General features: G+C 36.4%; 1 protein-coding gene across 1 annotated transcript; it reads left to right on the top strand.

Annotated features, from left to right (window-relative positions):
• The first annotated feature begins 1028 nt into the window (after positions 1–1028).
• On the top strand, positions 1029–12881 carry LOC131935050 (uncharacterized). The gene is made up of 2 exons (XM_059291333.1): positions 1029–1213; positions 11631–12881. The coding sequence occupies exons 1-2, from the start codon at positions 1153–1155 to the stop codon at positions 12659–12661; spliced, it is 1092 nt and encodes a 363-aa protein (XP_059147316.1). The 5' UTR covers positions 1029–1152; the 3' UTR covers positions 12662–12881.
• Positions 12882–13163: the final 282 nt, after the last annotated feature.

Here is a 13163-nt window from a genome sequence, read left to right as displayed (position 1 = left end):
AATGTAAAGATCACTCAAGGGAATTAAATCTGAAGTCAACGCTATTCGTGGTTATTTCCCTTACGGATTTCTGTATAACTCGTACCGTGCATTAACAAAGAAATGTACTTCAGTGACGCGATTTGTTTAAAGTGCTATCATATAAATACAAATTGAGTTCACTGACCGAGTTGTGCTGGTCAGTTTGGAACTGGACTGGTGTGGTCTGTCGTCTAGGGGGCACTGGTTGACAGATTGAAAATCTTCCTTAGGAGTTAGGCTGTAGAGTTACGCCCCTTGGTAATTATCTGCCCCTAGAGCGACATGACCTTAATGACTGCCCTTCCCACCCATAGGGGACTTTTTCCTCGATTACTTCGTACTTTTATTGCTCTAAGTATCCTTGCAAAGCAAAACAAGTAATTTTTTTTTTTTTTTTTTTTTTTTTTTGCAGTAGAATTAATGGTGCTATTTTGTTTTCTTTAAAATGTGTTAAAGTTTTGTTCCAGTAATCGATACTTTGTTTTGTGGAACTCGGCGAGTCTGAAGCAATTTGTCAAACAAGATTTGTTTCAATTTTTTAGTAGGCCTTTACTGTAATTTATCAAAGTTGAAAGATAGCGAAAGAAACACGAGTTTAAAAGGCTAAACAACATTCAAAATACATCACGCGGGCTAAGAAAAAATATTCACCGGAAATTTCAATGAAAAAAACAACAAAAAAGCAACCAAGAATTACGTGCGTTCGTGGAAATTTTTAGTTCATTATTTTTGTGAGTGCGGTTTCGTATTTAAGAGATTTTAAAACGATTATAAATGTAAAAATAAAAAATAACTAAGAACTGGGTGTGTACTAAATAGAGGTCACCTAATTTCCTTCCATTTATATAGAACTATGTAATTTCTATATAAGGAGTGTAAAGATAAACAAAGGGCTAGTTTTTAAGTGCTTGTTTTCTTACCTAGATAATGTTAACAATAAAATACATCCGGTAAAAGTTGGTAAACATCCGGTTAGACACAGACTAAAACTAGGCTGGAAATCCCATTACCTACTTAAGGAGTGTATCCCGGGTGTGTTGTGTGTGATATAAGCTCATAACATTCGAAATAAGTTGTTAAATAAGCTCCAACATTAGCTCCTAAACAGCGGGTAACAAGAACAGCATTACAATGCTACTCTACACTTATGTGGCTGTTGTTGTGATGACGTGTACATCACTACTGTTGTCGGGTAAGTTGATTAATTATCATTCCTTGATGGGTCACGTGGATTGTTAGTTCAAAGGTTAATCATGCATGATTGTGTGGCCAGTACGACGTCAGTTGGTGTAAATTTGTGGCCAGGTACTCATAAGAGCTGAGTTAGTGGTAAAAATTTAGAGAAAACCCTTGATATTTCATAGTATCCGCCGCCAACCAATCAAACGCGCGCTTTCAACGCGTTTTGGTTGGCGGCTGACGTCACGATGACGTCACGCGACCCGTAAACACGGCGTTTTTGGAGCTAAAAAGGGCCGAAAAAGCCATTTTTTCTACGTGTAGTTCGGATTTTTTTACGTTATTTAAAATGGGCCCGAAAATGACACTTTTTAGAAATGGACATAGCCATTTTTTCGAAGAATTAATTAAAAAAAGGGCCGTTTTGAGCTATGTTTCGATGTAAACAAAGGCCCATGTCAACACGTGTCAAACCACGTGAAGGCACCCGATCGACGATTTCGGTCACGCATGAGTGGTTTTCGTACGTTCTCGTGAACTAAATACCAGTTTCTTGACAACAAATTGGAAAACGACAATTTCGTGAAAATAACGACCCTAGCCTAGAGGAATGGCTTTTGAAGATTATTAAATAAAAATCGATGTATAGAGTCCTTTCATATGACGTCACGTCCGTTCGTGATACCTACGCCCGCCGCCACAGTGGTGTACATCAGACGTAAACACAATCAGCTGTTCGCCAGCGCTGGACGTGTTCACCAGCGCTGGACGCGTTCACTGTATGTAAAGAACCGCACCCGCGGAAAAGGAAAAATACGTTAAAAAACTTGAACTCTTAGGAATTGAAGATCCTTATACTGTTATTGACAGTTTCGTATAAATAAATATGTGGACAAAATTTCTAAATAAAAATACTGTTAGTAATACTGTTTGCGTTTAGAGTTAAAGTAGCCGAATCTGATCAAATGCAGTTCTCGATACTTTGTTTCATGTAAGGACAGTAAAATAATAAACTTCATTTTAATTATAAAAGATAACTATTAATAAAACAAATATGCTCGACCTTCACAAATACTAATAGTAAAAGACAAAGTCAAAAGTAATATTATAGGCTAATATGAATAATAAGATCTAATAGTAGGCTTATACCTGGCTCCGCTGGGTAGACATAGAATCTAGAATCTACTTCTTTACTTAAATTTAATTACTTTAGATCTACATTCGATTCAAAATACACCCATAATAAATCAAAAGTAGTCATAATAGGCCTAATAAAGCATTTAATTGTCTCTAAGATCTAAAATCTCGCTCTATTATCTAATCATTTTTTTAGCAAACGAAATTTTCTGAAATTGAAATAGATTATATGACTAGACTTAGATCTAGAATCTGCTACTTAAATTAAATTGTAAAAACTTTATACAAGCATGTAGTTGATATTATTGTAGTAGAAGGCTTTAATAAATTACTAAGGCCTACCTACTTTGTTGTCTTTTTACAGCAATATGTATCTGATACTGGACTGAGTTTAATTAAATTCAAATTCATATCTAGTAATTGGTCTACTAAGTTTTTGTAGCCTAGTAGTACAATCTAGATCATACCAGCCAACAACAAATAACCACATTATTATTATTAGGTTAATGATTAGGCTAATTTTTTTTTTTAAATCCACTGTTTATAAAAGAAACAAATCAAGCTAGAAACATTATAAGTGAGATGGTTTAGAATAATAACAATGGACCCAGTCTACAATTGATACAATTGCAGGTCTACATAGGGCCTACAGTCTAGTAGTTTACAGTAGGCACCTAGTGTGTAGCTAGTATACTAGTGTGTAGCTGTCCAGAGTTAAGATTCTTAATGCCTTAATGCTTTCCCCTGATAAGCCGTGTGTGCTATAAATGACATAACATGACACCGAGGTGAGAAGTGTTGAGGGGAGAGCAGTGGGACTTTCCCCTTTGTTCTCCCTGCTGGGCCCTGAGGGTCAAAATTATATAAGAAATACTATCTCTGTGGGGCTGGGTATCACGGAGGTGAGACATTTTCAGGGGAGGGCAGGGCAGACTCCTCTTTGGTTTTATTGTGGGCTAGATACAGGTGGGGGCAGCCATCATGACGGTTGAACGTCAGTATTAATGTGTCTGATTACTTCCCTGCTGGATTATAAGGGTCTTAAATTGTATAACATGCTACCCAGATTGGTTATTACCCATGGATTATATTAGCCGTTGTAGTGTGGGTTTTGTAGGAGTTAAGTGGTCTCCTGTTTGCTACAGTAGATAACCTCTAATATATTACTGCATTTGATCAGCTTCGTCTACTTAAACTCTAAACGCAAACGGTATTACTAACAGTATTTTTATTTAGAAATTTCGGCCACATATTTATATTATCCACGAAACTGTCAATAACTGTATAAGGATCTTCAATTCCTAAGAGTTCAAGTTTTTTAACATATTTTTCCTTTTCCGCGGGCGCGATTCTTTACATACGGTGAACACGTCCAGCGCTGGTGAACACGTCCAGCGCTGGCGAACAGCTGATTGTGTTTACGTCTGATGTACACCACTGTGGCGGCGGGCGTAGGTATCACGTGATTTAGGTCACTTGTTTGCAAGGACTCTATTGGCTACATGTGTTGATTCTAAAGTTGTCTATAATTGACTAGTAAGTAGGGCATGCTGAAACAACGGCCTTAGGGCGCCGTGTAGTGTGTAGTTTCGCTAAATGTAAATTAATCAGCCCGGCCGCAGATCGACCGCAAACTGTTAAGTTGGTTGAATGTGAAAAGCATACTACTTACAAATTACTTTTGATTATTCACATCACACAAAATAATCCCAAAGAAAGCACAAAATAAAATCCGTTAGAAAAGCATCACCATGAAATTTGAAAACCACAGTATGTCAACCTTAACCAGCCATCTTTGGCTCGATCTAGACTAGATCTAGAGGTCATTCTTTAGCCTACACATGTGCCTTGTCAACCAATTTAGTTTCTGACGGTACACGACATTTAGATCAATATATTAATTAACAAACTAACTGAATTCCAACATTCTATCACTCTAATCCTAAAATGAAACAGAATTTGAAGCACAATGATCTAACGAATAAATCCCACTCTAAGTAAGTGTCGCAGCTTTAATCCTGGATAGAACCATAGTGTGTAGTCGTGTTGTGAGTAAACTTGCACGAGATAAAACGCCGACCTAGACCTTCCTGATGTGTATGGCCCCAAAGTTAAATGCTGGGAGTAGGGGAGGGGAATTTAACACCAGAATAGATTTTTTTTCAATAGTTCAGTAGTTCACGCATCCTAACGGGGTTGAAAGTGTAACTTTATTATATTCAACTAGGCAAAAGGTGGAGGGTGGGGTCATTTAAACGACGGAGCTATATTTGTAGTCCACGAATACGGGGAAGCCGGTATTTGAAGCCGGCATTTCATTATCGTCATTGCTATTGAGTACAACCCTTTATTCTAGTTTAATGCTCGACTAGGCTACACATTACGAAATCTAAAAAATGCCGTAGTGCTACCATGCAAAAGTAGCCTAATATTTCTACTGAATGGGGTAGGTATTTGACTGTGCTTATTTAAATGCAGATCCCGTTAGCCTAAAAATATTTGGATACACATTTTAGTTATATAGTAAGGATTAATTTTATAATACAATGCATATATTCTGGTAGTCCTTCAAGTATTAGTAGTTATTGGACTATCCATAACTTGTATTTCAAAGATTTATAATGAGCGGGATGCACTCGATGTTTTAAGTGCTACATTCGGTAACTGTTACTTTGTGCATGACAGCATCCCAATAGTTCAATGTTAATAATGTAAACTGAACTTGACGAGACTCCCATCGCCAAGCAATCGTATGATAGACCCAGCAAGCATCACTCGTTAAATTCGACATGACTATACCAGTCCTTGATTTTCATTACTGCCTTGAAACGCCTAGTTCTTGGTTTAAAAAAAAAAAACGTCTCCCCCCCCCTCCCCCACCCCTTCCCGCTAGCGCCGACGTCATCATAGGCCAGGGGTCGGCAACCTTTTGAGACGAAAGAGCCAAAAGTTACAATTTTCAAAATTTCCCAGCTTTTAAAGAGCCACTAACATTTTTATTTTAATATTATGATCTTTGATTATGATTAGGTATATATATATATATATATATATATATATATATATATATATATATATATATATATATATATATATATATATCAATGTATGTAGTATGTAAGTGTGTGTGTCTGTTTGTCTTTTATTCATTACTACACCTTTCACCCGATCGCCATGAAACTTTAGGAAGCTGTTGAGAATACTCATGGGGAGATATTTGCGAAAATAGAATGTCAAATTCGCAAATAGAATAGCGAGTGTTTACTGTTTATATTTATTTAATCGTTCATTAACGAGTGTTGCAGACTAATATTTTTATTAGTTTCAAGAAGAAAATAAAATAATTTAATATTTTTCCATGGAACTGAAGAGCCGCACCTCGACGTCAAAAGAGCCGCATGCGGCTCGCGAGCCGCAGGTTGCCGACCCCTGTCATAGGCCAATACCACGGTGCATTTTTTTTCACCGAGTATAACACACACCTCTCTCCCCCTCACAGCAAGCGCCAACAACGGTCGCCCAAGGCCAATAACACGCACCACGGTGGATTTTTTTTTCAATGAGTATATACCCTACCCACCCGCCGCCTTACAGCATACCGCTAGTCTTTACAAACGGGGTTACAAGTTTAACTTTGAGTTCAAGAAGGGGAGAGGGTGGTATTGAAACAACGATGTTCTTTAATAATATGTTTAATAGTACAAATACATAGTAAGAAATTATACTTACCTACTTCTATAGCATCATACATAATTTTATAATTAGCAAATTAATTAATTAATTAAGTCTAATGATAATGAAGGGAGATAGTTTATTTTGGTTAAGGCACGACACACAACACTATGCGTGCGTGGTATGTGGCCTGACCGACCGAAAGGAGATTGTTTATATTATTGTTTTGAGTTTATATTTAACTCAATGCAACGAGCCCGCCGGTTGGCTGAGGCCACGCCGGGGGGACGATCTGTCCGGGATTCAAAGGGTCGATTCTAAATATCATCCGTTAAACAGTTACATTAGTGCGAGGGCAATAGACTGGAAAAGTCTATGTAATCATACTAAATTTTTTAAAAATTATTTTTAAAAGTATGGCAAGCGATAAAATTACAGCTACAATTTTAAAAATTAAAGTCGATAAGGAACCATCGATTGCACTCCTTTTCAGATTTTTGTGTTGAACATAAGCCGTTGAAAATGATTTTGAATTATTGTATAAATTTTAATATTTAATAAAACCGCCCTCAACCCCACCTTGAACTGAACTGAAGTGGCCAGGGAGAGTGAAACGATAAATGTCATAACATTTATTGTCCATGATAAATACGAACAAGCTGATCCAAGAAAACAAAATGGCGAACAAGGGAATATTTTCAGTTCGATTCAGGCTTTTAAAATTCGTTTGTATCTCTTTTCATTATAATTGGCTTATTTTTTTATGACTGTTATGCTCAGATTACTTATATCTAACATTATTCTTATTAATTGTTACCAATGTTTTTGTAGAATGTTTTTAACGCACGTTTCATTGTTTTTTTTTAGGCCTGTGGCCTGTGACTACTCACTCTGTGAGTGCTCTAAGCAGTAAGCTAGAGCTATAAGACAAGTTTCTAGATCTAGATCTAGATTATCTAGACTAGATAGATTTATATCGAGAATCTAGATTGTAGTACTAGATTCTAGGAGGAGTACTCTAGAGATCTATTCTAGATCTAGAATCTATTATTATCTAGATCTAGTAGAGAATCTAGTAGTAGATCTAGCTAATCTAGATTCTAGATCTAGAATCTAGTCTAGCTAGATTCTAGATCTCTAGATCTAGTATACTAGATCTATACTATATACTTCTATACTATATACTATATAGACATCTAGGATCTAGATCTAGTCTAGTAGTAGATCTAGGATGTTACGGCTTTTTTATATTTTAATATGTTTAATTATTTATTAAATATAAAAATACCAGATCTTGATCTATTTTAATTTATATACTTAATACTCAATAATATTAATACTAATACTATACTAACTAGATTAGATCTATACTATAGATCTTATAGTTAGTTAAGTAACTTTATATTGTACGTCAGTAGATCTATTAAGTATAAGTCTAGAGTAGAGATCTACTCTAGGCTAGATCTAGAAGTTATATATTTTATAAAAATCTATATTAAATAATTCAAGTATTTTAAGTTAATAGTAATAATAGATAAGTTAAATAAATTAGGCCCATAGTTTATATTATAAATGTGTAGCTGGTATAGACTAGTTTTAGAGACTAGTCATATATTAAATAGTTAATCTTAGTCCTTGGTAATTAGTAGGGCACTACACATACACCTAGTCTAATAAATGATTAGTCTAATAAGTTAAAGCCTACTTGTTAAAATATATTTACTATAGTAGTAGTATTAGTAAGTATAGTTACTCTATACAGTTACTAGGTATATTATAATACACACAACCTCATAATTGCAAAATCATGACATTAGTGAATCAATTATTTAGTAGGCCAATAATTTCTATATTAATTTAATTTTAATAGTTAATACTTACTAAATTACTAGATCTGTACAAAATACATTTTATTTAAGATAATTTAGGCTATGGTACAGACGACAGTCCTAATACTTCAATTACATTGTTATTATGATTAGGACCTAGTTAAAGGTAATTACTAATTAGACTTATGATGACTTATGTTAGTCTAATAACTAATAATAGATTCATATTTAATAGCAGTAGGTCTATAGGCTTAAAATAGTATTGTAAAAGAAATAAAGTATGCTTAATTTTTACAGTTGTCATATTACTTTTAGTTTCAGTAGGCCTATCTAGACTGTAGATTTACATGTAGTAGCTTAGTAGTAGTCTAGTAGGCCTGTGATAGGGTAGGTATTTAGTATTAGTATGTAAGTTAAACAAAGTTAACTAGGCTTAATAAGGCTACAATTTTAGACTGTAAAAATTACATGTAGCCTAAATAAAAGGTTACAGACTAGTACATTAAATAATATCCAAAATTTAAGTTCAATCTAGATTAGTATGCTAACAGTAATTTTAGGCCTCTAATAATAATAGTAAAAATTACTGAATAGAAGAGTAGGCTTACTAGTAAATAGCTGTCTTATTTTAGTTCTACTTAATTAACTTAATATATGACTTAGTCTACTCGTAGTTTTATGTAGTGATCTTTAGAACTTAAAATGCAGAATAGTTGATAAAGCCAAAAGGTGTCACTTGTCATAGATGTATTAACTTACTAATCAAATTAATTTAATTATCCTAATATTTATTTTAGTATGTGCATGAATTAATGATAGTTATAGTAGCCTAGTTTGAATATCAATTTTCAACTAATTCCTGAGGTGGCTAAACATAAGTAGTATATCTTTATTGATACCTTTTTCTTTTTTTTAAAATGATATATACATGACTTTTGGACTCTTTTGAAGGCCTATTGTATTTAATGACAAACTCCTTACATTAAAATATTAAAAGTAAACTTTTAGACCAATATTTTTAATGAATGGTAATGGTTAGATAGCCCATACAATCCAATACATAAATACACATCATTGCTTTATGATCTTTATAAGACGGACAAATATTTTTATTTATAACATTAAGAGTTGAAAGTATGTAAACATAATGAGTTTAATATAACAGTTTATGAAATTTATTTATGTTTTTTTAGATACTGTGGATTATACAACTGCAAACAGAGACGACAATAGTCAAGATGAAGCTCAATTTAAAAACTGATCCAAGGATACATGTTGGACCCAAGAAAACTTGTTCATATTGAACAACTATTTTTTATTATGTTAGTTCTGAATGAATATGGTAATTAAAAAAAGAAAATCATAAACTTTGTTATGTTTATTTTTTTTTCAGCACTGGTTGTGTGTGCTGGTGTAAGCGGAAACTAATTATTGCTACCTTAATTCAACAAATAACTTAAACTGGTGAACTATAAATAGTTTTTAAGAATATGGGGCTGAAGTAGATTTCACCTAGTTTTGTTGCCTCTCCATATAAATAAATTTTATGGTCAGCAAAATGTCAAACAGCTTTTACTAAGTTTTACTGTCTATAACCAGTCAGGTACCAGTTAAGGTTAAAGCTGCTTTGAATTTGAATCAGAGACAACCTAAAGGATTAAAATTTCAACTCAAGAACTTTTGCTTTAGCAAATGTGTTCACAAATATGTAGTCCCACTCTAAGCCTTACATTTGCATATATATATATATCATAGATGTAAAACTTAATGATAAGGGAAGAATCAAGAATATGGGTTTTTGTCAATTCTAGCCATACCAGCATATAAATGTAGACCAGGCTTAGTGAAGCATGGCTGATAACTAACCATCAACCACAAATACAGCAAACTATAATCACTGCTTGTTTCCTGGTAATGTGTTGTTATTGGCCGTGCAAGTTTATGAACATGTTATATATTACAAAAGAAAAAGACTTGCTGATCAGATGCATTCCAGATATTTGAGGAAAAGATGTTTTCTTTAAGGATAGGCAGCTATAGCAAATGAGCTTAGGGGAAATGTTGAGTTAAGATAAACTATTTAATAATTGTAATGACAGAGATACCATCACAGCAACAAATGTAATTGGGTTTGTATGACTAATTAATGAATATCCTATAAATAGTAGCAAAATGCTGTAGTGGTCGCCCATCAGACTTTGAGGTGGTGGGGGAGATTTGGACCTTTGTGTCAAGGGCGGGAGGGGGTTCAGAAAGTAAGATGACACTTTTCAATGTTCAACAAACACTCATGTTAAGAAACTGAATCTAAGCCTTTATTTGCATTATTAAAAGTTTTTTTATAAATTGTTATAAAATAATTAATCAATAGGCCTACATTGAATGTTGGAAAAGCCCATAGGTCTAAATATTTTATGAAAATCGCTGCAATAGCGGGGGGGGGGGGGGGGGGGGGGGGGGAGGGGGCTTAGGTTTACTTTTTTGGGGAAGGGGGGTGTCTGGCATCGTTGTGACATCGTTAATAGATGACCCCATAGTCAGAGGTCGATCTAGATTGATTAGGCCTATATTAAACTGTTGATATTAATTACGCTTTACTTATTATTACAATGGAATATAGCCTAGTAGTTTATTTATATTAAATAATATAACATCCCCTTTCACCACAACACCCTGACTATACTAATCCAAATAAAAATTAAAATGTTTTGTAAATTACTATTATATTATTAGTAATTTTGTGTTAAAACATTTTTAGCTTTAGTAAAACCGGAAGTGACTTTGTACTTATTTCACAAATATTTTAAAATATTCAATTTTGGTTCAAAAATATGCTTTCTGGCAACACAAAGTGGAACCACTTTTGGAACCACTTTTCCAGTCTATTGTGTACACCGGCCCTTGGTAATGAAATGTTATTAAAAATTTAAAACCAGAAATTAAAAAAAAAAAAATTAATTAAATTATTAATGTAATGCATGAATACAAAATCATAACAATCAGAGACAATGGCTATGTTAGGATAATATCTTTGGCTAGGAAGCTGATAGATACAGTTGTGTTGACAGAAATATTTTCGTTTGTTTTGTGTTGAATGTTTTCTACACTTGGTGTGGTTGGGTGTATGTGTGGACAGGGGCGAAGGGTTGGGGCAGGGGGGGGTAGTTAGCGCCTGATTGGTGTGAGTGTGTGTGGGAGTGTGTACGTGTGAGTGTGTGCGTGTGTGTGTGTGTGTGAAATATGTCGTTTATGAGGGGGATCGGATTCAAGGCTGTGGTTGGCAGAAATATTTATAGTTGAGTTTTCAGGATTGTGTGTGATTGTAATGTTTTGGATACTAGAATGGTGTTGTTAAGATAGTTTTGAGGATGGTGTGTGATTGTGAGATGCTGTCATAATTGGGCTGAGAATTGTGTTATTAGAATGTTGTTGTTGAGATAGGGGAGTAAGGAGGTGTGGGTTTTGGAGAGAGAGATGTAAATTGAGGAGTGAGATCAAGGATGTGATATCATAAGAGTAGGGTGTCAAATTTGACAAAATTTGACTGAGTGGGGCGTCAAATAAAGGTTATGGGCAGAGTGGGGGTGTCTTGTATGAGTTATGGACAGAGTAAAGTGTCAAGTATAGAGTATGAGAAGAGTGGGATGTATAAATTATTGGCTGAGTAGGGTGTCAAGTATGTATTATGAAAAGAGTGTGATGTCAAGTATGGGTTATGAGAAGAGTGGGGTGTTTAAGTATTGTGGCAAGCGATGACCCCCACTAATTGAATCTCTCCGCCATTGTTTTCAGTCGCTGGTTCTAGAATCGAACTGTCCACGACGCCAGAGAAAGTAGTGCAGGGACTGACGAGCTCGGTATCCTTGCGCTGCTCCCTGCTCGATACAACAGATGTGACCTCAGCACCGGAAATAGAACTGGAGAGCGACAAAGGTGAGGGTCGCTGTAACCAGGTCACTGATACGGTAGAGAATATCCAAAATGTTATTTCCGTGACCTTGTCCAAAGTCGGGATGACCTTGACACCTTTAGCTACGGTGAGCGTCTTCTCACCACCAGTCTCAGCATCCACAGGTAACTTGACCGTGACAGGTCACGTGAAAGGTGAGCCGGGGAAAGCACGCGCTACTCTCGAGGTCACGTGGGATCGCGTGACCCTTCAGGAGCACGGGGTCTACGCCTGCGAGATCCACGCGCTGACGTCTGCGGGACGTCTGCTCACGTTCGCCAGTCGTCTGGAGCTTGACGTCGTCAGCCCGACGGTGTCGGAGCTCCTGGAACGTCTAGAGCACGTGCAGGCAGAGGTCAAGGTCAGTAGAGCCATGACGGAGCAGGCGCTGAACGCCACGAAGGAGATGAAACAGCGCGTGCGAAAACTTGAAAGCTCAGAGCAGGCATCCTTGTCCGAGCTGAAAGAAACCAAGGCCAAGGTCGCGGAAATTCAAAGAAATATACATGACCTTGACCTTGCCAGACAGGAATTACAAAACGGCGTGAGCGACCTGAACGCGACGGTGACCTTGGGCAGAGGTCACGTGGAGCAGGGTTTGGTCCGCTGCGGCCACAGCATCCACGACTGGGTCAAGGACAATTCGGGCGGGAAGTTCAGCCTTCACCCCGTGACCTTCAGCCAGTCCTACCCGGTCCCGCCCGCCGTGATGATCGCCCCTGTCCAGTTCTGGATCGGCAACTACCAGGCGATCACGTTCGGCCTTGAGACCCTCAATGTCACGGCCACGGGCTTCGTTCTCCGCTGTTACATGGTCAACCAAGTGACGGACATTGATCACCTCAATGTCCGCTGGTTAAGTACTGCCCTCTAGTCAATCTGATGGACTTATGGTCAACTGCTTCATGGACATTGGTCATCTCAATGTCCGCTGGTTAAGTACTGCCCTCTAGTCAATCTGATGGACTTATGGTCAACTGCATCAAGGACTTTGGTCATCTCAATGCCCTTGAGTAAATGTATTGAATTGATTTAAACACTTGCTTGCAATAAATGTAATCCTAAAATATTTTTGTTCATGACCAAATCCATATTTGCTGGATCTTGTGCAGTTAATATCCCATAGTTTCAGCTACTTTTTGTTCTCAAAACATTCTTGAGCAGATTCAGCTTTGATTCGTACCTAGCATAAGTTGGCAGATTTGCTTAGCAATTCCCAGCAATGCTGTAGCAGTGAGGCTCATCACCCTCTTGTACCTGTACAGGTGTAGCAACTATGTCCAGATGTTTAAAAAATATGTGTAAAGAGATCTACTATCGTGGTCAATATAAAGCCTACCTGTCAGGTACCGATTGGAACTGGGTTGAATCTTGGA

Source organism: Physella acuta, unplaced genomic scaffold (genome assembly GCF_028476545.2).
Source record: "Physella acuta isolate Inbredline_101_S28 unplaced genomic scaffold, ASM2847654v3 ptg000130l, whole genome shotgun sequence".
In the NCBI taxonomy this organism is placed as follows: domain Eukaryota; kingdom Metazoa; phylum Mollusca; class Gastropoda; family Physidae; genus Physella; species Physella acuta.
Note: the sequence above shows the minus strand (reverse complement) of the source record. Positions and strands in the feature narration are given on the sequence as shown.

Excerpts from the sequence above, each read along its gene's own strand:
- LOC131935050 (XM_059291333.1), top strand. The coding sequence starts at position 1,153 with ATGCTACTCTACACTTATGTGGCTGTTGTTGTGATGACGTGTACATCA. Across the intron at positions 1,214-11,630 it reads TACATCACTACTGTTGTCGG|TCGCTGGTTCTAGAATCGAA; the intron begins GTAAGTTGATTA and ends CATTGTTTTCAG.